Consider the following 24436-nt stretch of genomic DNA (forward strand, 5'->3'; position numbering starts at 1 on the left):
GACTATCAAGAGACCGAAAATAAATTGATACTGGAAGATCAAATTTTTTAATAAACAATAGCTCAAGCGATTGTTCCTTATTTGCTCCATTAAAATCAACAATTACTCCCCTTTTAAAATTAGTATTTTTTGAAATATTTACAAAAAACATAAAATCATAATTTTCATTGAAAAACATACTTTTAATAGTTTCCTGCAACTATATGTTCCATATAAAACAACTGATCCTTAATTGATTCTTATCGCTCCATTATTATTTTAATAATTTATTGCATTTTTTAATGAAAAATTAATAAATTAATCATTTTAAAGTTTTATCAACATTTTCTATTGGTTTTTTTTAACAGAATAATTGCGCTCTTCGTTTAATCTATTAGTATATTCAATTGATCTATTTGTAAAATTAATATATAGATCTTTTATATATAACTGTCTCAAGAACAACAAAATAAACATTTTATTGTACCAAATTATAGTTTGATTACTGACAATGCAAAGATTTATTTATTTACAGCAGAGAAAAATCTGCACATATATGCATTATATATACATGCATTGTATATATGTATTAAAAATTATTCGTTGTGTATAAATTTAACAAATGTACATCACCGACGAGATATACAATGATTCTCCATATTGTATAATTCTGTTTATTATATATAATATTCATGAATTGTAAAAAATAAATATCATATGTATATGTACAACGCATATGTACAAATATGTATAAATTATCTTCATATATAACATATGATAAATAAATCTAAAATTTAGTATTTTTTTTATAATGAAGAGATTTTTATTTTTTACGATCCATGAATCGTATATAAACAGAATTATACAATATGGAGAGCTATTTTATATATCTTGTCGATGACGTACATTTGTCAAATTTAGATGCAGCGGATAATTTTTAATACATATACAAGCTCATATATAATGCATATATGCATATCTTCTATAGATATATATGATTAATCGATTTCTCGACGAATATTATATTGTCATGCAAGTTTATTTGATATAATCTCTCATATAAGTTTAGATAAATCATTATCCACAAAAAGTATCTGAATAGATCTTGATGCAATTTACACAACTTCAAAAATGTTCTAACACCCATTCACCAAATATTTTAATATGTTATCCATAACTTATTAAAAATTAATATATTAAAGTGGACACAGAAATAGGATATAGATATATTTTATCATATTCTAAAGTATGTAAATTATATTTTATTTATATACATTGTTCTTGTACATGATTTCTTCCAATGAGATAATAAATTTTGAAAAATTATATTATATATGTGTAATTCTAATAATAATGCATATTTCTGATAATTACGACAAAGCAGAAAATAAAAAAATAATATCTATACTGATTTAAATATAGCACTATAATTTATTTTCATATTTTTATTCGTATCTTTTAGTCAATTGTCTATCAGTATCTGCTACATTATTATGAAATAGAGAAACTATTCTCTGTTTGCTATGCTGTAACGTATAAGATTCAAAGGGGAAAAAATTAGAAACTAAAACGGGCAAGTGGGTTTTCATTCCGAAAATGGGCAATTGATTGCGTTCATTGTTTTCAATTATAGTATAACAATAGGCAAGTTGATATGTGCTTGTAATATCGGCAAAACTGTAAACTATCTTATTATTGCACATCTTCAAAGGATTTAATCTACAGGTAACGACCCTTGGCATATCAAGTTCTTGAAGAAATAACATGCCTGAAAAAATACAAATATCGACTTTTCGAAGCTGTCATTGCTAAATCTATAATATATGTGTATAATAAATTTATACTCACCATTTTTTGAACTAACAAATTCCTTATGTCTCGCGATAAATAAATGAAAGAAAGCTTGGCACACGGAGTAAAACACAGCGTGTCGTTTCATGTCATCGTCGATATATTTCGAATACTCTTGCATATTAATATAATTGCGTATCCATGTTATCAATTTGGACATTGTCAGCTTCACTAATCTGAAAGAAAATAGCGTTATAATGTTAAAACAAATTCGTCATAAAGTTGTTATAACCAACATATATAGATATTATTAAAGTAATTACCCAGATGAGATAAATGATGCGGTAGCGAGCAAACTAGAAATGTAACAAACAGCCGATTGCCGTAGAACTGGCGCTACATTTGGATCGATTACTTTACGCCATAACCAATCTGTGAAAGTTTCCGCAACTATGGCTTTGAAGCTGCAAATGTAGAACATGATATATTGCACATATTGACTGGCGTGCGTGGGTAATATTATTGTTTCGAATATTCGGAGAATATCGACGTATAATATTCTCAGGGATTCTATCTGTAGAGCGCCATTTGCAAAACAGAACTCGTGCATGTACTTAAAAAATAATTCCATGCACGTGTCCATTGTGTGCATAATTAAAAGGACAGTTTTTATTTTGTCTACGTCATTATTTACTGTTGTCGGATTGTCACCGTCAACTGTTTCACTAGTACAGTCGTCCATTACATCGTCTTTTTCATCATCGCTTGCTTCTTTACGAGGTATATTGACATCTAATATTGCCAACCTAAAATAGACATAAATATTAATATTTTCATCAACGAAGTACCAAAAATGATGTTTTATCAATTATATATATATTTACCTATTAATAATTAAGGATAGAATGTCTGATCTCAGTTGAGGTGCATAATTTAATATTTGTAATAATGCGTAGATATAAATTTCATGTGTATAAGTGCCATGTGCAATATATGGAAATTGTGATGCAAGAGATTGTAGTAAAACTTGGCTTGACCTGCAAAGATTTAATATACATATATGTTGAATATATAACATACAAATTTAATATACATATATAACTAAAAAAAAAAAAAAAGATGTTTTATACATTCAATTTTCTATATCTTACATTGGTACTACATCCAAAATCTTATGTAATATGTCATGTATATGATTTAGCTTTCTTATATCTTCATCTTTAAACTCTCCAGGCTTATGTTCCGGATCATTATCTGCTACTATAAAGAAGTATAATATATATTATATTTCAATATTTTTGAAGCATATCATTAGATGTAAAAGTAAACGAATTTTATATTTTTACCTGATTTGAACAACTGAATCAAAGAATTTATTACAGTTTTTATATAGATTGTTTGCATACACACTAAATCTTGTAAAAAGAGCTTATAAGCGGAAATCACTTCTAATGATTTAGTTGTCCATTGAATTCGAAGAAGAATTTGAACAAACAAATCGTATCTAATATCTAATAAAGATACGCATTGTCTTGCTTCAGATAAAAATTCTGCTAAATCACTATCCTGAGGAACAAAAAAAATATTCTATGTAAAATATCTTACATCATAATATGCAATTAACCAGCAAGTTTTAATAGCTATAAAACATATGAAATATGCTTATTATACATTAAAACATTATAAAAGATTAGTTGCATGCAAATTTTACAAATCTTTTGTTTATTTTTACCTTTATAGCATCTTCTTTAAGTGAATATAACAATTTTTCATATTCTTTAATCCCATTACCTGTCTTAAAATTACATAATATACTTTTAATATCTTTAGGGAGTTTCAAATACTGTATTCTGTTGCATTGTTTGTTAAGCTGCGTTCTAATCCCAGTAGCTTTTATTATAGATGACACACTGCTAACTCTTGAAGATACCACAGACATCTGTTAATCGGACACACCAGATAAATAAGTATTAAATTCTATCAGTTCTTTAATGACAAATTTATCTTGTAAAGTGCTGTTGTTTTAAAATAGCGGCAATTGAGAAATATGGGCCTCTCTTTCTCTCAATATAAATAGAATATTACGTTATATCATGCAAAACATCAAATGAGTCCATTTGCAAAAAAGAAGGTTATACGTACATTAAAATGAATTATACTTGGATTACTCACTTTGATAAATATTGTTTTCACTCTATATAATATTCACAATTTCCGACAATTGTTGTAAACACATCTGTTTATATTTTAAACGCGTATTATTTCATCAATAACGTACAACAAACGAATTTTATTCACCATGCGCTCACACGGCGACAAGCCACATGTTCTTAGTTCTTATAAATTACGGAATATAATCACGAATTTAATAAAATATAGATTGTCTCACGCACATTAATTTAATGCAGAATGCTTTCCATTCTGCTTTCCGAGATCGGCATTTTCGTGTCAGTTACAACGCATCTAGGTATTTTATGTCTCATGACTATTGGTTCTGAAAATATTGGTTCTAAAAATTATGTTACGTCTCGTTAATTTTATATTTTATCGTAACGGAACAAAGAGTTATTAAATTTATGGATCATTCGAACAGGTCTCATTTTTACAATTCGATAAATATCATAGATATCAAGCAACGATTCGTTTTGGTCAATATACCTAAATTGCATTCAGTGCTACCAGTCAGATAAAATTGCTACTGTTTGCAGATAAAATGTCTTTACGATAACTTTTTTCTATTTCATGCATATCGTAAGAAAATTAAGAATTATCAATAAATCAATTTTAGAGAATATATATATATATATATATATATTTCAAGGTAATTTTTTCGTTTTTTTATTAATTTTTTTATTAAAATTATAAAGATATTTTATTATAGATTACACTAAGGATCGAAGTAATAGGGTATATCATTCTGTTGCTCCAGTAACGTTGATAATGCCAGCTCTATGTTTTCTGGCAAGTGATCTAAGAGCATGCGTGGCATCACCGATAATTCCGTAAATTCTTCCGCTTGCGCCCATCGCATCTCGTATTTCCTCTCTTTCGCGAGCTGTTTCCTGCTAATATTATATATATATATATATATATATATATATATATATATAAATAATATATTATTAGTATTAAAATCTTGAAAAACACTTTTATATCTATTACTTAATATTTCTGAAGATATTAATACATATATATATTTCGAAAATTAACTTTTATAGGATTTATAGATAGAATTCTATAAAAGTTAATTATTCGAATAAAAAAATTAATAAGAACAACACACCTTTTTCCCTCCGTATTTTCTAGCTTGCACCTTGTTACATGAAGAATACGACCAGCATTAAACAATCGTTCTTTCGAATATCTTCTTTTCGTTACGTCACGTTCTATTATTTGATCATCCTGCAAAAAAATAGATGTGACGTATTTCGTATCAATTAACACGCATACAAAATGTAATAATTATGTCAAGTATATCACAAGTGTTTGCGTGTGTTTTCTAAATTCTTACAAATGCATTTTTATGTCTCACCGTGTCTCTAGACTTGGTGAGTAAAGGTGATTGGCCCGGAATTGTGCTAATTATGTTATAGTTGGTCCACGTTTTACTCAGATCGTTCTCGGGAACTCCAAACAAAGCGTACCCAAATCCATTTAGAACCACTCTATACTAAAAATATAAAAGTATTTATTATTATTATTATTATTATTAAAACGGTTTGATTTAATTGTCCGAATATCCCGAATTTTGAGAATCACGGATTTCTATCGAAATACTTTAGGTAATCGACAGGCCCGAAGAGTTGTCAGTAATGAAGTCCTTAAATTTTCTATACTGTCCACGCTGAGCCTCATTACAAGATCATCCCCGAGTCCAATGGTCAACGCAAACTCTTCCGTAACCCTGGCAGCATCTCTGCTGAGCAGCCCAGCTTTGCGGAAAATCACATTAAAGATTGCTAATTAATCTAATATATGTTTGTGAAATTGAGAAAAATTAATAACAGACAATCAATATGTCTCTTTAAGTAACAACACAAGTAAAGTTATCATATAAATTATCTACACAAGCAATTACCAGGCGTAGCAAACGCGTAGACTCTCAAGGTTGGATAACGGGGGCGTATTAATAATCCTAAAAGAATTGCTAAACCAGCTCCTAAACTATGACCTATAAAAAATATAATACACATATTATTTTATTACAAAATTTGAATACTTTATTAAAAGTATATTTACCTGTGATCGTTAGATTGTAATTGGGATATGTGGCAAATGCTCTTTCCAAAACTTTATAGTTCTCCAGTTGTTTCAAAATTACTTTTACCCCTATTATCATGCCTTTGTGTGCCTATAAATTTTTCATTGGTTTAAAAGGAGTCGAATTATTTAAAATCAAATTATTTTAATATATCTACGCGAAAAGGATAGAGCAATTATACTAACGGTACTATTTGGAGGAAGACCAGGACATTCGAATGAATCGGACGCGGCTGCGATATCAGTGATCAAATCTCGCAAGGATAACGATCCTCGTATAGCTACGACGATATTAGCAGTTTTGTGATCCGCAATCACGCAGAACGGTATCTGTAAAATTTAAAAAATTAATATTAAACGTCGGATAGGAGCGTGGTAAGAGTGTAATTTAGAAGCAATATACCAACTTCGCATAAATGATTTTTTAAAGAGGCAAATAGAATATCCTCCTCGGACAGCTTCGATAGATATTTAATGCCAGAAAGGTAGCAGAGGCAACAATTATCGTCCAGAATAATGTTACGCTTTCGTCTAAAAATATATGTATATATTTAACACTACGCACATTATCTCTTATAATAATTATTTCATAAAAATATGAAAATTAATTATGGATTATGGTATTAAGAATGTACTGGCTATACAATCCCAAACAAAAATTACTGCAATTTGAAATTGATGAAATTCTATGCTTTTCTGGGTTAAGATATGCACCATATATACTTGTATCGCATAAAGGATTTAAATAATGTCAGTTAATATGATTTTACTACAAATGAACATATTTGCACATTTTGAAAATTTTATGATCGTCAGCAAAAAAAAAAAAAAAAAAACGGACGTGAATTTCATCTGAAACCAACTGTAAGAAACGAAAAAACGTTGTGTATATTAATAATATTTAATGACATTTTCAGAATTTTGCATTGCTTTTTTTTAATAACTTGATAACGAGTTAGCGAATCGATATCAACTTTTTTTAGAAACGTTACTCAGTATTTTATTTACTCACAAATAAAGTTTCAAAATATTTTGGCAATGATACTTCCTTAATTTTGTTTATATAAGTGGGAATATGCTGCTACTTCGTAAGAACTCATGCGAAATTAAAAGTTGAATAACTTGTGAATCGGTTATAGGGAATCGTCTTCAGGTTTTATACACGTGTTCGGATAATAAATAGAAACAATCTATTAAATTTTCAGGGTATTATCAATGTTAGAATGTTAACACCAGTACATCCTTAAGTCATTTATATTATTGCATATTCTTTTACCGGAAACAAGCGCAGCACGTCATGCCCCGTATTAAACGAAAACATCCAGTACACAGATGCTGATATATTACAAAAAGCCAGCCGTAAGAAGCGATCGATAATTGCAGAAAGTGATGGGCAGCTTCCAAGGACATCCAACTAGGTGCGCCTGAGAAGATCTCGCTGCTGTCTGAAAAAAATGTAGACAGCAAATATTTGATAATCAATAAATATTAGCATTCGCGGTATATATATCGTCGGATCCTTTTTCCGATGCAAATAACGTACCTGAAGTATACTTTGGACGCGTGATTAAATTTAACTTCCGCAATTCGTGAGTTTCTCGTTTCTGTCGGACTCTGAGTAGGATGCATCCTGCTATTACGTCCGAGGGAACCAAATCGGTACCGCGGAATAATGCGCTTAAAAGACCTACGAAGATATTTGTATTAGTCACAATTAAAAAATATCATACAGAAATTATATTAATAAGAAAAAGTTAATAAACTGTTCTCTCTCTCTCTCTCTCTCTCTTTCTTTCTCTCTCTCTCTCTCTCTCAATTTCTTTTATAATTACAAACATTAATTGTAAGTGTATTCAAATCCAGTTATCAATTATCAGCGTATTCTTTCGATATTTAACGTTTTGTAACTTTACCATTTAAAATTTAAAATTTAATCTTACATATCAAGGTAATTGCGTATATTACGAAGCGATCGCGTAATTGCTATTTTTAAGAGAGTGACGAGAGAGCGATACGCGTCGAGAAGAGGATTCCACCAGCGCCCAAACCAGAACAGTGATCAGCGATTTGATTTATTATCGGGCATTCTGGGCGATTTTTTCGCGCTCAGGTTTCGCGACTCAGCCCGCGTTCCAGTTTCTGACATGCGGCAGGACCTCTTCGTAGGTCAGCCGTACCTATGTCTCACCAGCGACATGTTGAAAGGTCTCGTTTGCGCTCTCGTCCTTCCGCATCCACCACAGAAATTTAAATCTGCGTAGCCAGAGACGCGAGATCTTGCCGTGCTCCACGGAACTCTCCAACTGCCGTCTCTCCAGGGAACCGATTGGATCGAACACCAGAGCGATGCCGAAAATACTGAGACCGATTAGGATCCAATCAAAGAACACCAGGGTTTCGACGACGGTGATGGAATAGGATTCGTGGTCGCATTCTACGCTTTGCCCGAAAATCCACATAGTGCCTAAGACATTCCATCCGATCTCCGGGAGCAACATTAATATCCTGAATAAATAAAAAAAGACTTAAATTATTTATATTATTTATATTTATATTGAAATTAACTATATGATAATTAGTAGATCTTTGTAATATTGCAATAAAATAAAAAAAAATGAATATTGACATATTCTAATCAATATATATTATATATAGATAGATGCAATAATTGTATCGGCAATAAAGATGAATTTAGAGAATCTAGATTTCATTAAACTGCTATATTGACGACACATTTCTTTAATATATAGATTTATAATTTATAGATGTACATATTTTATATGTTATTGATGCTGCAATCTATTTCACGAGAAAACTATAGCCTTGCATAACAAAGCAAAATGATAGAAAATTGCTCATAGCAATTTGATCTTTTTCCAATGTCAATTTATAGAGAGAACCATATACTTCTTTGTATTTTTTTTTTTATACGATCGACGAATTTGTCATATTTTTCTACATAAATACATGTTATAATCTTCGTGTAATTAACAATTACGAATAACAGAATTTTGACAAAGTTTCAAGAAAGAGAATATATGACGAAATCATTTATATCTACGAATAATTTCACATATATTTTAATAAAATTAGAATCAAAATTCAATCATAAACATATGTAATATATAAAATTATGGTAAATAATGACGATTTTTATTCTCTGATAAAATAGATCGACTTTATACACCAAACAATTCGCTGTTTAAAAAAAATAATGGGACAATAGGAAAATCTTCTTAAGACACCTTTATATGAAGATTAATCTAGAAAGCTGACTAATGTGACGCTAGTTTACTTTATTGCTTACTTGATCATTAGAAGCGGTTCGACATAGCATCGGGCATGCGTATCCATAATGTTCCCCCTGGCACTATGTCTGATGATAATAAGTATCAAGAGCATAACGATGCTGAGCATGACCGCTTCGCCGAGGAGATACACGCGCACTAATTCACCTCCCAATCGACAATTCCACGTATCCTCGTAGTACCTTGCGCAGACGATCCCTATAAGAATCAACCTGTAAAACGCATAGTCGATTACGAGAAACAAACTAACAGTGATTTCGATCGGACGATGCAACTGGGCAAAAATTTAATGTTGACGATAAGCTTAAGAATGCCAAAAGCATTTATACAATATTTAAACCAAGAGACCATATCGCTAAATTTGTATTCTAAATTATTGCATTTCAGGATTAGACTTCTGACAGAATGTGGTTTTAAAATAAACAGCCCGTATCAGATATCTGCGGTTTTTTTACGACTAATATTAGTGTCATTTTCCGACGATCATTCAATGGTTGCTGATTGTCCATTGGCGATACTTACCATACAATGCGAATAAATAATTCGAATAAGCCGGGATACACAAGGTCGTCGGTTGCGGCCAACCATTTTCGTCCAAAGAGCTTCAACGCAGGCATTTCCCTGTAAAAAGGAAATTGTGCTGTGAACGCTGCAACTTTATCAGAATTTGTCGGGACATTTTATTAATCGAGAGATTTAGGAATAAAACATCTGGCATATATTTATAAAGAAATCTTTAAATATGTTTATCTAGATTCTTGTATCTAGATATTTGCGACATCAAAACTAGATCGATTCGGTCACGTTCGCGACGATCTCGCGAAACGCGCGACGCGGAAAGTTTACTTAACGAGGCGTACTTACGAGTTTCGTAATATTAAGAATAAAGTAGATGTGCGGCTTTCTATGATTATAAATATCCAAGATTCGGACGATGAAATATCTCCTTGATCGCGAATCTCCGCCCGGAGAAAGCGCCGGGAGAAAGTCCCTGTATTCATCCTACATGCGAGACCGTATTGACACAGCTTACCGCCATTCTTTTAAATGGACCGCGAATCCAACGATTCCAATCCTTAGTTAGTAGAAGTTGATAGCGCAGCTGATTATTTCAGCGGCGATCAATTATGTTCATAAGCGATCGGTCAACGTGAACGTTATGCGAGCATATCCGATTATATCAAATAAATGTTCTATAATGCTACGTTAATCATCGCTTATTGTTTGACAATTATTTCAGTGTCATTAAAAAAAAAAAAAAAAAACAGCATCGTGAACAATATTGATATGAATTAAAATTGCTTGTTTTTTTAATATAAACTTGAGATGTTTTTTAAATAAGATAAAAACCATAAATATATTTATAAAAACAGAACAGTAATATTTTTTTTGAAATATATTTTTATTTATTAATGTTTTTTTTTTTTTTTTTTTTAATTCTCTCAGCATTGGAATCTCTTTGTTAAAATCGTCTGTAACTTCTAACTCCTTGAATGTTCCGTTTCTGATCCTTTTCGACATTCTTAAATTCGTGCGCGAATTAACGTACTCTAACTAGTTGCGTAAATAACTTTCAAAGTATTTAATCGCGGGAAAGCACGCAGTTTACATCATAACGCTACTTTTTGAACGCGTCAATTAGTTACAGATATACGATTGCCCAACTACTTTCTTTCATAAAGGACCCGATTATAAGAGAATGCGGAAATTATAGTGTGTTATTATAAAACGATGGAGAAGAGAAAATTAATACTAATACTGCAATAATCTCGTTACCGTTAACGATGAATAAGAACTCGAGTTATAATAAATTGTGTAATTATTTATCGGTGTCAAGATGCAAATCGTTGCTCCTAAACTTCCGAGCTATTACGGTTTTTCTTATATGTAACGCGTATAATACGTAAATTAGATATCAAACATTATAAATTTGCTTTTTGCACTATTTTCATGATTGAAGTAAGAAAAGAACTCCTGGAAGATTACAAATCTACAAAAAAAAGAAAAACTATAACTGCAACCGCACAATTACCCTGACAGCAATCAACAGCTTCTTTGAAAGTCATTATTATCTTGCTATCATCTGACACAATAGCCTTGTGGAAAATGCGTAATAAAGAAGATTATTCAGATATGCATCATCCGACTAGACAAATAAATGTATTTACAATACAAAAAACAACGTTGCTATTCATGAAGAAGTATTTTTTTCAATTGTACTATGGTTAAACAATCACGCGCGTTCAGTTTTGATAGATTTAATTCGATTAAAGAGTAGAATATAAAATAAGAATAAACGTGGAAAGACAAACTGTAATAGGATATGCATACATGTATCCTATTTACAATGATAATAGGTTGAATTATGTAAAATTAAATGCGTTGCATTTGTGATATAAAATATATGCCATCGCAACATTGAGTAAAACATACAAAAAGCGGAAACTCTTATTTAATGCTTGTATATTAACTTAGAGCGTTGAAATTTTTTATATGCTGGCGAAAGTCATATATATTTAATCTCGCAGATGATAATAAATATTTAAACGAACTTGATATCATAATTGGAGAATGTTAATGCGGCAGGAGAGATCGGATCATTATCTCGATACTAGTTAATAAATTATTAGCAAGAAATTTCTGTAACTATGTATCTTCTAGAAATTACATGTAATATTGATTACTTGATATTTTGAGATAAAAATATTGTACAAATTTATATATTTATCTTTAACCAAAAAAATATAAGATACGTTTGACCGATATAAGATACATTTGTATACAATGTATACATGAACATAAGATACATTTGATCTATAATTTGCAATATTATATTCACCAAAATTATATCACTTTTAATTCTCGAGAAAAGGGAGAGGATTTCCTCTCATACAATATTATATCGTAAAGTTTTTAATTATTGTTGATTAAGTAATATATTGTTTAAGAGTATTAGGAAATTGGCAAAAAAAAATTTTATATAAATCGATAGTAGATGTTTATGCTATACGATATTAAAAACACATCTCTCATTAAAAATAAATCACTCGTAATATCCATAACTAATCATTAAGAGAGACCATTTAATTACATCTTGTTAACATTTAATTACATACTCATTTAGATTTCTCTGAAAAAACAAGCTAATATTTAGTTCGTTTATTTTTCTATAAATAATGCAAATACTATTAAATGCTTTCTAAACAATTTACATATCATTTCCAATATTAGATACAATTTAATATATATTCAAGAAACAAAATCTCCTCTCAATATTGTTTAAAAATTCTTTGTCTAATCTTGAAAATAGTTAACTTTTTTTTTTTTTTTTGTAAAATAGATAATACACGATATCAGAGTATGTTGTAAAATTGAAACATTTTAATTTTATTACACTTGTACGCTGATACCGCGAGATCGCCAGTAAAAATACATTATGTGTAAACGACGTTCTTACTCACAAATAGGCGCGAATCGATATCCGGTGAATCCGGACGTGCCTTATACACGCGTTGAAATCTCCCTTCGAACGAATATGCCGCGAACGCGGCGGCACTCCACTTCGCGCACTTCGTCCTCTTGACTTGCTCGCTCTCTCGGGAATTTACTGCCCGGTGCCGCAAGAGCTCGAACGAATCCAACCGGAATTTCCGCCTAATCGTCAGGCGCTGCACCTTTCTCCGAGTCGAGCGCGCGTTGTAAATCGCGACGAAACTGGAGCACTTCCTGTGCCGCACTGCGTTAAAAGCGCGTCACGGAAAATCAATTGTCGTGATCGCGTACCGGGAACCGATCTTCTCCAAGTCACGCGAATCGCGTTTTGACCTCTTCCTCGGCCGTTGTATCCGATCGCGAAGCGGACGCGCATGCGACAGTCGCTTCTTCGCCCTGACTAATCGTTCGTTGCACACGTCGATTTTATTACCGTTACTGAAGCCGCACTTATCGCACGTACGGAGAGATACGTATCGTCCGCGGCATTTTCCAGCAGCCGAGATACCAATCGGTCCTTGAACACTCACGTAAATAGCGATAATGCTAATTACAACAACGCGCCGATGCAAAAGAATCTCGATTCGATCGATATATAATGCGCGATATTTTTCGATACCGAAGACAATTGTTCAACGTAGAGGACCATCACATCGTACTATACACGCGACTCGTTCTCGTTGCGGCGGTTCTCCGAGCGTCCGAATCTCACGATCCTGTTGACCGTAACTGTCCGGTACCGCTGCAGATACTGTAGAAAACTTTCCCTCTCTGCGCGCGTACGACGGGATATCGCGCGGCATTCTGGCCACGAGAAGGAAAAATACCGCGAAAAAGGAGAAAAGGAAGGAACAGACTAGGAAGGATAAACGACCGCGGAGCCGAAGGTGGGAGCGACGAATCGACGCTGCACCTGGCGAATGTACCTGGCCGTTCCTCGTTCGCGGGAATAGAGGAGATGCAGCGAATGTCGATATCCGGTGATGAATCTAGAAAGGAGGACTGATCGAGGAGAGAATACGCGCAAATTTTTGTTATCGAGAATAAAATTTATACGTTACGCGTAAGACAAATCCATTAATATTTTATTAAGTTAATTTATCGTTTAAATCCCTAATGTCGAAAATTTTTTTTTCTGTCTCAAATATCTCTGATCAATAAATATACTCATACTCGTTTGCAAATGCCTTTTCTAGAAAATCTCTCCATGATTTTTCGTGTAACTGTGATACTTTAGGCGAGAGACAAGATACTTTAGACAACGAGATGACAGATAGAATCGAGAAAGACATTTTTATTTCCATTATATTCTTTATTGCTTGAATAATATCGATATCAGTATCAATTGGTTTTATATAACTTGAAAATCCATTTCATAATCGCATTGCTACCATAGATGCATAGAATAGAAGTATCGACCACATATATGTACAACGATCATTGCATATATTGCATATACATACATATATATATCAGTTTCTTAATTGCTCACGTGTGCAATTGTAATTCGCTTGTGCTACAACGTGCTTTCATACGTTACGAAGTAAGTTAAATGCGCCGAATATATTTCGCAACTGAGTTCGGCAGAAAATGACGATAATGTTCTTAGAACGTATTACCGCAATATTGAAAATATAAAGAAATATTACTCATAACTTTAAACTAAATCAAAATTAAATTGTATAACGATCAAAAGACACAAAAACTTAATATAAACAACGTACTTCTTTGTTTTATAATATATTATAGGAAAAGAAAGGAATACGACCTTATATATACATTTGATGTAAATTTCTCGCTTGCATAATAAGTCTTGACGCAATCAAAAGCATTACTTATGCAAAGGTCGGAGTAAATGTCTACAAAAAGAATGATCACTTAAATTTGGCTAACATTTTTCGCTCGTTCGGATTGCACAACGATATTTAAAAAAAGAAATAGTATAATGAGAAATCTCTTAAATCTTAATTAGAATGTAATGTACATATATGTTAATAAACGTATCGCGGAAACAAACTTGACAGGTATGACTAATGTTTGTTTCGACATTCCATTTGTAATTTTATGGACATCGAAATCAGTTCCGCTCGAAGACGTGCTCGACAGAGCAAAATAACGCTCATGAAAAGATGTACTATATGTTCTTTTCTTCTCTTTCGAGAAAAGAACGCATCTGCGTTCACCAGTCGGAATGTTGAGCATCTTTTTTATGCATCCGGCTCGAGATATAATCTCTTTATTTTTAAAACCACAGAGTTGCTGCGAGTTCGTAGAATGACGTCATAATCGACATTACTCTTATGCAGAAAAGTCGTATTATTATTCTTCTAAAACATCATATATTGTATATGTCGATGACGTTGACGTTGCAGAACATGATATAGTTATAGCGATTTAAATGGATCGTCAAAAAAAGTGAAAGCGTCTGCAATTTACAATTCACTGCGAGAATTGATGTGTATCAAAAAGAGAGAAAACTCGTTTTATAATTTAATGCAAATTAATTAATTTTCTTACATGTCTCTTGGTTTTTTTTTTTTTTTTTTTTTTTCAAGAAATCTTTTTCTCCATTGATAACGCATATATGTATTGTATTTAGCGATTTTAATCAAATCTTGGATGATTATTGATTAATTCTTTAATATCGCGTTTCGATGATTGTGTCATATCTCAGATTCTCTTTTTTTCAATATTAATACAATCTTCAAATAAACACATGTACATGTTAAATTTCCACACGGTCTAACATAATTACGCATCGTACCGATTCTTCTATTAAATACGATAATCCGAAGTAATTTCCGATTTCCTTACAATAATTAACAATAATATTATACATACCTGAAAAGATACTACACTCCTTTCTTTTGCGTTGATCAACAAAAAATCAACTGATGCTCAATCGTTCGATAAAGCGATGATTGTCGCCGCGTACAGTATTTTGGTGGGGCATCTTGTATTTTGTTTACATTCGCGATTTACCATATATCAACATAACGCGTTGTGACGGATTTGGTCCGCATTCCATTTTATTGCGTCGTGACAGAACTAACTTCCCTCGCTCTCGTTCATTATACATTAATTTAAAAATGTTAATGATAAAGAATTAATACTGTAACATGTACACGTATTATCGAAGCGTGCAGTATAATAAAATGCGTAGCGGCACGACAGGTTTGTCTTGCCGATAGCATTATAACAATTACGCGATAGCAGCGAGTGCACGAGTCTGTTGAACGAACCGTAATGTAAATCGTACGTTGGACAAGCAATTTGATTCTTTTCGACAAGTTTTCCGAGAGACAACGATGTGGACTTTCACTTGCGTATACCGAAACCACGACGAATTCCCTGGATTCTGTGTTGCGTACACACGTGCGTATTAAAGAGTAAGCGTGCGCTCGCATAATTGTTGTTGCAACCGATTGCAGCATCAGCAAATCCGAAGGATAAATAATTAGCTAACCGCGAATTCTCGATCTATTCTCATTCGATCACAAAATTACGAATAAAAAAATGAACTTAGAATACTAAAATCTTCAAATGCTGATATTAAAAATATATAAAACTGACGCGTGCGCTAGAGAAACTGTGATAACATTTCAATAGAAATCAGACTTTTTAATAAATTTTCTTGAAATTAAATTAATTGTAAAATAATATTAAAATTTGCCAAAACATATTGAGTAAAACGTTCAAAAATTTTTTTGAAACACTTGATACATTTAATTGGTAAGATACATAGAAAATTATGATACGGTGCAGTGTTTATAAGCTTTTTCATATATATGTTTCTTATTTATTTTATTGTATTTAATTAATATTCATTAGGTAACGAAATGAATTAAAATGTGTGAATATTTACTTATAAAAAAAATATTTTCGTTGAGAAAAAGCAATTCATTTTCATTGAATGCGTCTCGTGTCAATAACACAGAATTTTTTTCAATGTAAAGAAACTTTTTATATACAATTATCAGATAATAGCACGTAATATCACATTAATTTTATAGACAAAATAATATCTCGATGTAATAACTTTTCATAACGGTTTTATTATGCACGCGTCTTGCAAATTGCATGTTATTGCAATGTGTCGTAATTAATCGATAATTTCGCAGCAATAATCAATCTCGTGACAATTAATTATTTTCATTATACATATTGCTGTATTATAACAAGTAATAATCACACATAATTTACTGTCTTCAACATATTGTGCTCCAACGTATCGTTATATATAAATAAATTACAATCGGTAATAATAAGAAAAATTATATATTTTGCAATATTTGAATGAAACTTTTTCATATTAATTCCGCGTCACAATTGTTAACCTTCTAAATGATTTATACACCTTTTGCATAGTTTCAATCATGTAAAAATATATACACAATGTAGGAAATTACATACGTAAGTATTAATGTAATTTAAACCCTCTTAATATATTTTACTAAAAAAAAAATAAAAAAAAGGAACACTTTTTTATACCCCAAAAATCGTGCTATTTTCAAATCGCTGAAACTCGACGAAAGATCATCGTAGATAAGAAATTGAGAAAGCATTTTGAAGTTTGAGGTTTCAATTGTAACATGATATATCGGTAGTTTTAAAAAAACTTTTTTTCATTTTCTCGTCTCTAGAAAATATTAGTATGGATTTAGATTTAAAATCATGTCAACTCGATTTAAAAAAAAAAAAAAAAAAAAAAAAATCGTAGGAAAATATAAAATAAAGCATTTTGTAGGCAAAACGTGATAATTTATGGAATTTAAGTTGAATTTTTCTAGAGAAATTTTTTTATCGCGTTGCAATGTCAAAAATTAATTAAACAATTTTTCGGAACAAAACAATGTGTTCTTTTTTTAAAGCACAAAACAAGAAAGATAAAAAAAAAATTTTCAAACCACCGATAGAACGTGTTAAAGTTGAAACTTTAAACTTCAAAATGCTTTTTTAATCTTTCGTTTACGATGATTTTTCGTCGAGTGTCAGCGATTTGAAAATATCCATTTTTAGAATATGAAAAATGTTCTCTATTTTTTTTTTTTTTTAGTATATATCGAGCATCGAGAGTGTAAGCGGTACATTAACTAACAGTCATATAAATCATTAATGAATTAAATATATTTTCGATGAGTGACTTGTGTATTTTACGATATATTTTTGCTTTCGTGTCCACGTTATACTTAAGTTTATTTTCTAATTTTTAATCCCGTAAAATCGATCGTACACTAAAGATCAAAGCAAAGCGTTTTACGTCCTCGGATTAATCTCGTCTATATCAAGTGTTAAGTGATAAAAATATCCGATAGATATAAATCATCTGATACCCAATCGTTCAGCCAACGACGTTATCGCGTAAATATTTTGATGGGGAATCCCCACCATTGTTTATATTATATACTCGCAGCTTACCGTATGTCAATATAACGTGTCGTGCCGGATTTAGTCCGGTTTGGTAATGGAACGCGTAATGACACGAGAGGTTTGCTTTGCTGATAGTATTATAATAATCACGAGAGAGCAGCAAACGCGAGTTTGTCGAACGAGCCGTAATATAAATCGTATATCGGACAAGCAATTTGATCCTTTCGACAAATTTGTTGAGAGACAACGTCCATGTCAACTAAGTGATGGAACTTAATTAAACATCGGTAATGTAATGTAACATTTTATCGTATCGACGAATATTCAGTAATAATAATACATTATTCGAACGTAACATTTTCATAATTGCTTCCAAATCAGCGTCGCGATTAAAAGTGAAGTTCGTATTTTTTCGATTGTTTAGGATGTATACTTTGCTCGGAATTGTGTTTGTACGCGTTTGATTGGCTAATCGCGATGAAGGATGAAGATTTTATTTTATTCGTTTTCATTGGTCAATCAAATTCGAGATGCATTTGTATCGCTAGTTAAACGTACATACCCCCTGGTGGCGCGAAGTTAAACGCGTAATTGGAGAGATTAGAGTGAAGCGCGGCGCGATTAACCGTCATTTCTAGTGGGGCGTCGAAAGTGTGAACAACGTATCGTCGTGCGTGCGTATATTAACACATCAATCTCTGCGACGTGATCCTCACAAGCTGTCGCATCTCGGGATATTCGAACGTAACGCGCGTTTATCTGTTTCGTCTGAGATAAATGTAATCGAACACTCACGCGACCATCGCACTTACGATCGCAAATCGATTCGTTTTCGTTGTGTGAATTCGTTACCGGCAAGATGGCCGTGTTCCTTTTTCCCACCAAAAGCGTATCGTGCAAACCCATACAGCACAGAACATTGCAGCAATATTGCTGCAATAGATTATGTACATATATCGTTTTGAATATCGTGACGGGATACAAGCGCCGAATACGCGATATCGAATGACCGGCTTATGCCGAGTACATCGTGTGATCGGGAGTGTCGAGTGTATCGTGTGAACGCAAGTGTGAACAAGGATAATGTCGAGCGATCGGAAGTGCCGAATATATTCTGTGCTCGGGTCTGCAACGATGATTGTTCAACGAATGTTACACGAGATCCGGCTGGAATTGGCGAAATATCTAACGGAATGTCGGCGCTGCAATTGGTGAGTGATTTTTTTTTTATTTATTTCCCACGATTATAATTATGTGGGATATAATTACGGTTTGCTGTGCTCGAAATTGATTCACGCGTTACGATATTAGCTTTTTCCTACAATAAGTGTAAAAAACTGGATAGAGGCAATTGTCTCTTACTACAAGAGATCTTATTTGCTTTGAAAAAATTAAAATCTGTAGATATAAAGACGTTTTTTCTTACTTATGCATAAAATAAATAAATTATAAATAATTATAAATAAAAAATTGTAAATAAAAAATTATAAAAAATTATAAATAAAAAAAAAACGCAATTTTATTAGTAATTTTCTTGCAAGCACATAAACAATAGAAAGATATTATCGTATTAATGTAAACGGTAAAAAATATTTTGAATTTATGAAATGTTTACTTTACTTACCTTTATATTACTTATCCTCTTATCACTGATCGATAAGGAAGCATGTGTATAAATCATTTTTATTACATTATTTAAAAAAATATTGATTACAATTTTCTACATAACTCTATATATGTTCAAAATTAATTTGTATATGTTATAATTATATGTCTCCGTATTTTTTCCTCCTAAAGCTTGAAGTGCTCCTTAGATAATACCATAGGAGAAATATTTCTAGCTTTACACAGTCGATAATTTATTTGTGCGCTAGATGGCGTTACTAATGTTGTAATAATAATTTCAAAAAAAAAAAACAACACTAATAACCAGAATCCGAAGCAATAAATTTGCTTGCGAGCTCTAACACATTAAGAGAGATATTTTTTAACGTTTAAATTCAGTATAAAGATAAGAGAAATAAATATTCTTATATTATCATCAGACAAAACTTTATAAATTTTATATATTTTTACCTTTTACGTATATATAAAGTCCAAAATCTAAATGCAGATTATTGAGTTTTATTTTATTCGTCAATCTATAAATACATGGAAATATTTTTTACATGTAAATTGTTATCTCCATTAAAAATTGCACAATTTTTGCACAAAATATGAATTGCTTTGTGAGATATATCCAGTTATTAAAATATTATTTTCATATGTATTCTGGATAATTTTCATACATATTCTGGGATATTATTTTTATTAATTTTTTTATCCTCAAATATGACATTTTAATTTATCATATTTATCAACATTATGATATACGCATTACATAAAAAATACATACAATTGTAATATATTAATAAATTAGAGAAAGATTGAATAAAATAATATTAGATTGAAAAAATATATAGAAAAGAGAAAGGAGTTTCCGTTAAGAATTTTCCATTATTTTTAACATTAATAAATCCTTAATGTTTGTTTGATATAAACAACTAAATAGATATAAATAAATAAAAATTTATCCTTAATAATATATTTATATGAAATTATAATATATGTTTTCAATATATGGTGTCTTATATCATTTTTATTTTTATAATGGTATATGTGCATATATGCGTGTCTGCTTACAATATACAAGTCGTCTGGATAGTTTTATTTTTTTAATCTAACTCCTTTCTTTTCGTAATCGATCGTGCAACTTACGGTAAATAAATACCATGCAGCGTTATATTTATCATACGAATCATATGAAACGTATTATTAAAATGATGAGAAAACGTCATTTAGTATATAGATGCTGTATTACTTGAAAATATATCTACAAAATAATTGAAATCATTATGTAACATTATAATGCATGCAATATATTGTATTTTATTAAATAAATTTTGTCGCGGATATTATTCGCGAGTCTCTATCATTCTCGACGATTTAATTATAAAAATAAACAGGGAACACAGAATTTCTTGCTACAGCTACTCATCGTTAATCGGTCCATATGGAGTTGCGACACCACACCGTTGTTTGCGTATTTCTGTACGTGCTTTTACGGTAATAGAATTTATATTCCTATCTGCCACGCGATGGGATTCGCGGTGTAACGCGGATTAATCGACGCGGACTGTGGATCGCGGCGAAACCCTCTGTCTATTCCCTCGTTTGAATATCGTGTCAATGGAATGGATCCACCAAACCGATCGCGTTTTTTGCCGCGTCGGCCACTATCTTTCGCATCACGGAGACCGCCGTCGTCCCGACTCCGCCGCGTCTCATCTTCGTCGTCGCAGTCACGTCTTTCGAGGGTGGAAACGAGGAAGGAGGACGGCGAATTTACAAGAGAAAGGAAGAATGAGCTTAAAAGATGGAAAGAAGGGGGACGGGAATGAAACGAGAGGATAGCGGTCGGAAGTGGCGCGAGAGAGACGCTGGGTGTTGGAGTGGCGAGGGGGATGGTGGTAGTGAGCGCGGGGTGGCTCCGTGAAGGAAAAGGGGGTGCACGGCCGGTGGGTCGTTATTTTTGTGCCTGCTTCGTCTTTAATTTCTCCCCACCTTTTGCGCGCCGCGGCGCTGACGCCGCGCCGCGCCGCGCCGCGCCGCGACGCCGGGCAGAGGAGCCGTGGCGCTGGTTGGTGTGCGGTTGTCTTAGTTCGTATGCATATCTCAGTGCCTCACATATTGATTCAGGGCGTCATTACGCGTCTTAGCTCGGCCCACTCCCACCACTGCTTAAACCACCCTCCACCACCTTCTTCCAGTTCTCGCTGGTCCCCCTTGCACCCCCTCGGCGGCCCCCGGCTCTCGCTCACGGCCCGTCGCCCTCCTCCACCTTCTTCACCTCCAGCCACCACCGTCCTCCTGTGGCTCTCCTTCGCCGACCCGACCACCCCGATCTACCCTGCACACGAACCTTTACTACCCCCCAGCTGGAAGAATCTTCTTGCAGACCGGTCCTTCCCTATCCCTCTTCCTTCCTCCCGCCCTCCTAGTTTAAGCGACACGCAAGTCTCGTCTCTCTTTCCCTTTCTATTCTCTCTCCCCGTTTCGTGTGTGTTCGCGAGCGTGCTTGCCTTGGGGGACACGTGGGGCCGTGGCGCGTATATTCGCGTGTATATCGTAGTCTCTCGCGCGCCAACTCGCATAATCGATACGAGATTAATTTCGATCGCGATGAACGCTTTGTTTCTTAGCGACGACGAAGAAGTTTCTGAACGCTCGCATTTTTATCATAAGATCAAGACATTGATATAAATTAGCAATTATTGCAGTTAATGATCAGTTACATAAGTTAATGTAATTTATTTAAAAGAATTGTAAAATTTATCAAATTTTTTATTATTTTTTAACTTGTTTTTTTTGCGTTTAAAGTTTATATTTAATACTTATTTGCTGAGATATATGAAATCAAGAAAAAAAATCTCTCTCTCTCTCTTTGTTCATTTTTTCTTATTAATTTTTTATACCACCAAGTTTTTTTTTTTTTTTTTTTTTTTAACAACGCGATTCTTTGCTTTATAGCAAAATCTTTTCAAATTATATATTGCAAGTTCTGATTCGAGACCTTCGACTTTAAGAAGACTTTCGTGAATCATTGTCGAGCACAGCAAAGAGTATGATTAACGACGAGACGCAAATGATCAAACAATCTTTTCGAACACAAATGTATTGCTATTTTTGCATTTAAAAAAATTTTTCTTTCATGAAGTAAAATAGATTCGGAGTATGTCGAGGGGGATAGTCTTGAAATCTGCTTACGATTCAAGCTCTAGATAAGACAATTCACTAGCGATTTTAAATATTTATGATATTCTTGTTTATCGCATAGCTGGTGTAAATTTGATTGAAGACGATTGAACGATCTTGTAGATTTTATAGAGCTTGTTTCAGTGCATTTATCTTTCAAAGATTATATGCGTGAAAATAAGTTATAGCTATATTCGCGTAGATATTTATTTTATACACAATAATATTAATAGAGTGCAACGTGTTATAAGATTGTTTGAGAACTGCGAATATATGTTGCAACCTGTTGCAAATTTCTAAAAAGAATGATCATGATAACATTTATCATATGATACCGTGCTAAGAATTTGAAAATGCACTTTGGATCCACAATTACATGGTTTCCGTCTAATTTGAATAATTTAGAGGAGAATTAAAATAAATTATTGCTTATTTTCGTTAATACTGCATAAGCATTGGTTATATAGATACCAAGCGTACCTAAAAATTAAATTATAATTACGTAAATCATATACGCATTACGTAAATATTATTACACGTATAGGACTCTATACATTTAATATCAATCCATACTTTAATATCAGTGTCATAGTACTAAAGAACGTAGACTCGAAAAGCTTATTTAACCTATCTAAACTTAGAATCGCGGTCGTAAAACATCGTTGAATGTATAGATTTCGCATTTGCATGTGATCTATATTCGCGGATACTATTGCGGATTATATCGCAACATTATTATACGCATATATATATATATATATATAAATATTCAGAAATTATGCGTGGAAAAATCTAAATTACTATATAAATTTTCAAGTATAGATATTTCCATTTTAAAAAAAGGAAAAAGATATTTATATTTTTATTAGTATCAGTTTTTTTTTTTTTTTTTTTTTTTTTTTTTTTTTTTTTTTTTTATGGAGATGTGGGCTTTATCATTATTTCTAACACATGTTTTTTTTTATCAAATTGAGCATTCTCTCCGTTATTACATAAAATATAAATTTTTATAATTGATACACCTCACAATTTTTCACTTTCTACGAATTTCACGTGTACATTGTGTGCGCGGAACGGCCGGCGCACACCATCTCACCGGTTTACATAAGTGAAGTTCCTTGGCCACCACCCTCAGTCACCACCTCTTATATACCCCTCTGTCCTCCCATGCCACCCCCCCGACCGCCCTCATCCTCCTCTTCCTTCTGCTGCTGCTGCTGCTGCTCCTCCTCCTCCTCCTCCCGTTTTCTGCCCAAGCGTTTCTAATTTGCATTCCCCTCCGTTGGCACTCCTCACCCCCACCCCCCCTCCCCCTCGACCCTCCATCCGTCGTCTCCTTCGCGTCCTCATCCCCCAACGACGCCATCCGCCCAACAACCCCGTTGTCCGTCTTGCGAGGTTTCACGCACACGCATGTCCTTCGTCCGTGTATCACGCGTACG

The 24436-nt window shown here is 32.7% G+C and overlaps 3 protein-coding genes across 5 annotated transcripts in view; 1 reads left to right on the forward strand and 2 right to left on the reverse strand.

Annotated features, from left to right (window-relative positions):
- Window positions 1–1264: 1264 nt before the first annotated feature.
- Tif-ia (RNA polymerase I-specific transcription initiation factor RRN3 homolog Tif-IA) lies at window positions 1265–4137 on the reverse strand. 2 transcript variants are annotated; one of them, XM_070312079.1, is made up of 8 exons: window positions 3943–4137; window positions 3503–3709; window positions 3117–3336; window positions 2922–3027; window positions 2655–2807; window positions 2094–2576; window positions 1828–2006; window positions 1265–1747 (listed from the first exon to the last, which is right to left on the reverse strand). In XM_070312079.1, the coding sequence occupies exons 2-8, from the start codon at window positions 3707–3709 to the stop codon at window positions 1425–1427; spliced, it is 1671 nt and encodes a 556-aa protein (XP_070168180.1). In that variant the 5' UTR covers window positions 3943–4137; the 3' UTR covers window positions 1265–1424. The 2 variants fall into 2 exon arrangements, with proteins under 2 accessions (XP_070168180.1, XP_070168173.1); XM_070312072.1 differs by having other exon boundaries at window positions 2922–3030; window positions 3943–4135.
- A 487-nt stretch (window positions 4138–4624) lies between these two features.
- On the reverse strand, window positions 4625–13605 carry LOC138942050 (diacylglycerol lipase-beta). 2 transcript variants are annotated; one of them, XM_070312088.1, is made up of 14 exons: window positions 12800–13605; window positions 9861–9959; window positions 9338–9550; window positions 8219–8535; window positions 7574–7717; window positions 7307–7475; window positions 6438–6561; window positions 6217–6360; window positions 6010–6121; window positions 5849–5941; window positions 5548–5702; window positions 5303–5440; window positions 5054–5172; window positions 4625–4832 (listed from the first exon to the last, which is right to left on the reverse strand). In XM_070312088.1, the coding sequence occupies exons 2-14, from the start codon at window positions 9953–9955 to the stop codon at window positions 4658–4660; spliced, it is 1998 nt and encodes a 665-aa protein (XP_070168189.1). In that variant the 5' UTR covers window positions 9956–9959; window positions 12800–13605; the 3' UTR covers window positions 4625–4657. The 2 variants fall into 2 exon arrangements, with proteins under 2 accessions (XP_070168189.1, XP_070168184.1); XM_070312083.1 differs by having other exon boundaries at window positions 4625–4835.
- Window positions 13606–19236: 5631 nt separating this feature from the next.
- The window catches only part of Lov (jim lovell), a 129119-nt gene continuing 123919 nt past the window's right edge, over window positions 19237–24436 (forward strand). Inside the window, exon 1 of the mRNA XM_070312096.1 lies at window positions 19237–19411. The gene's annotated coding sequence lies outside the window, so the exon portion shown is untranslated. The remainder of the gene's footprint in view (window positions 19412–24436) is intronic.

Source organism: Polyergus mexicanus, unplaced genomic scaffold (genome assembly GCF_030449975.1).
Source record: "Polyergus mexicanus isolate NDT 795.1 unplaced genomic scaffold, iyPolMexi1.0 SCAF_2, whole genome shotgun sequence".
Lineage (NCBI taxonomy): Eukaryota > Metazoa > Arthropoda > Insecta > Hymenoptera > Formicidae > Polyergus > Polyergus mexicanus.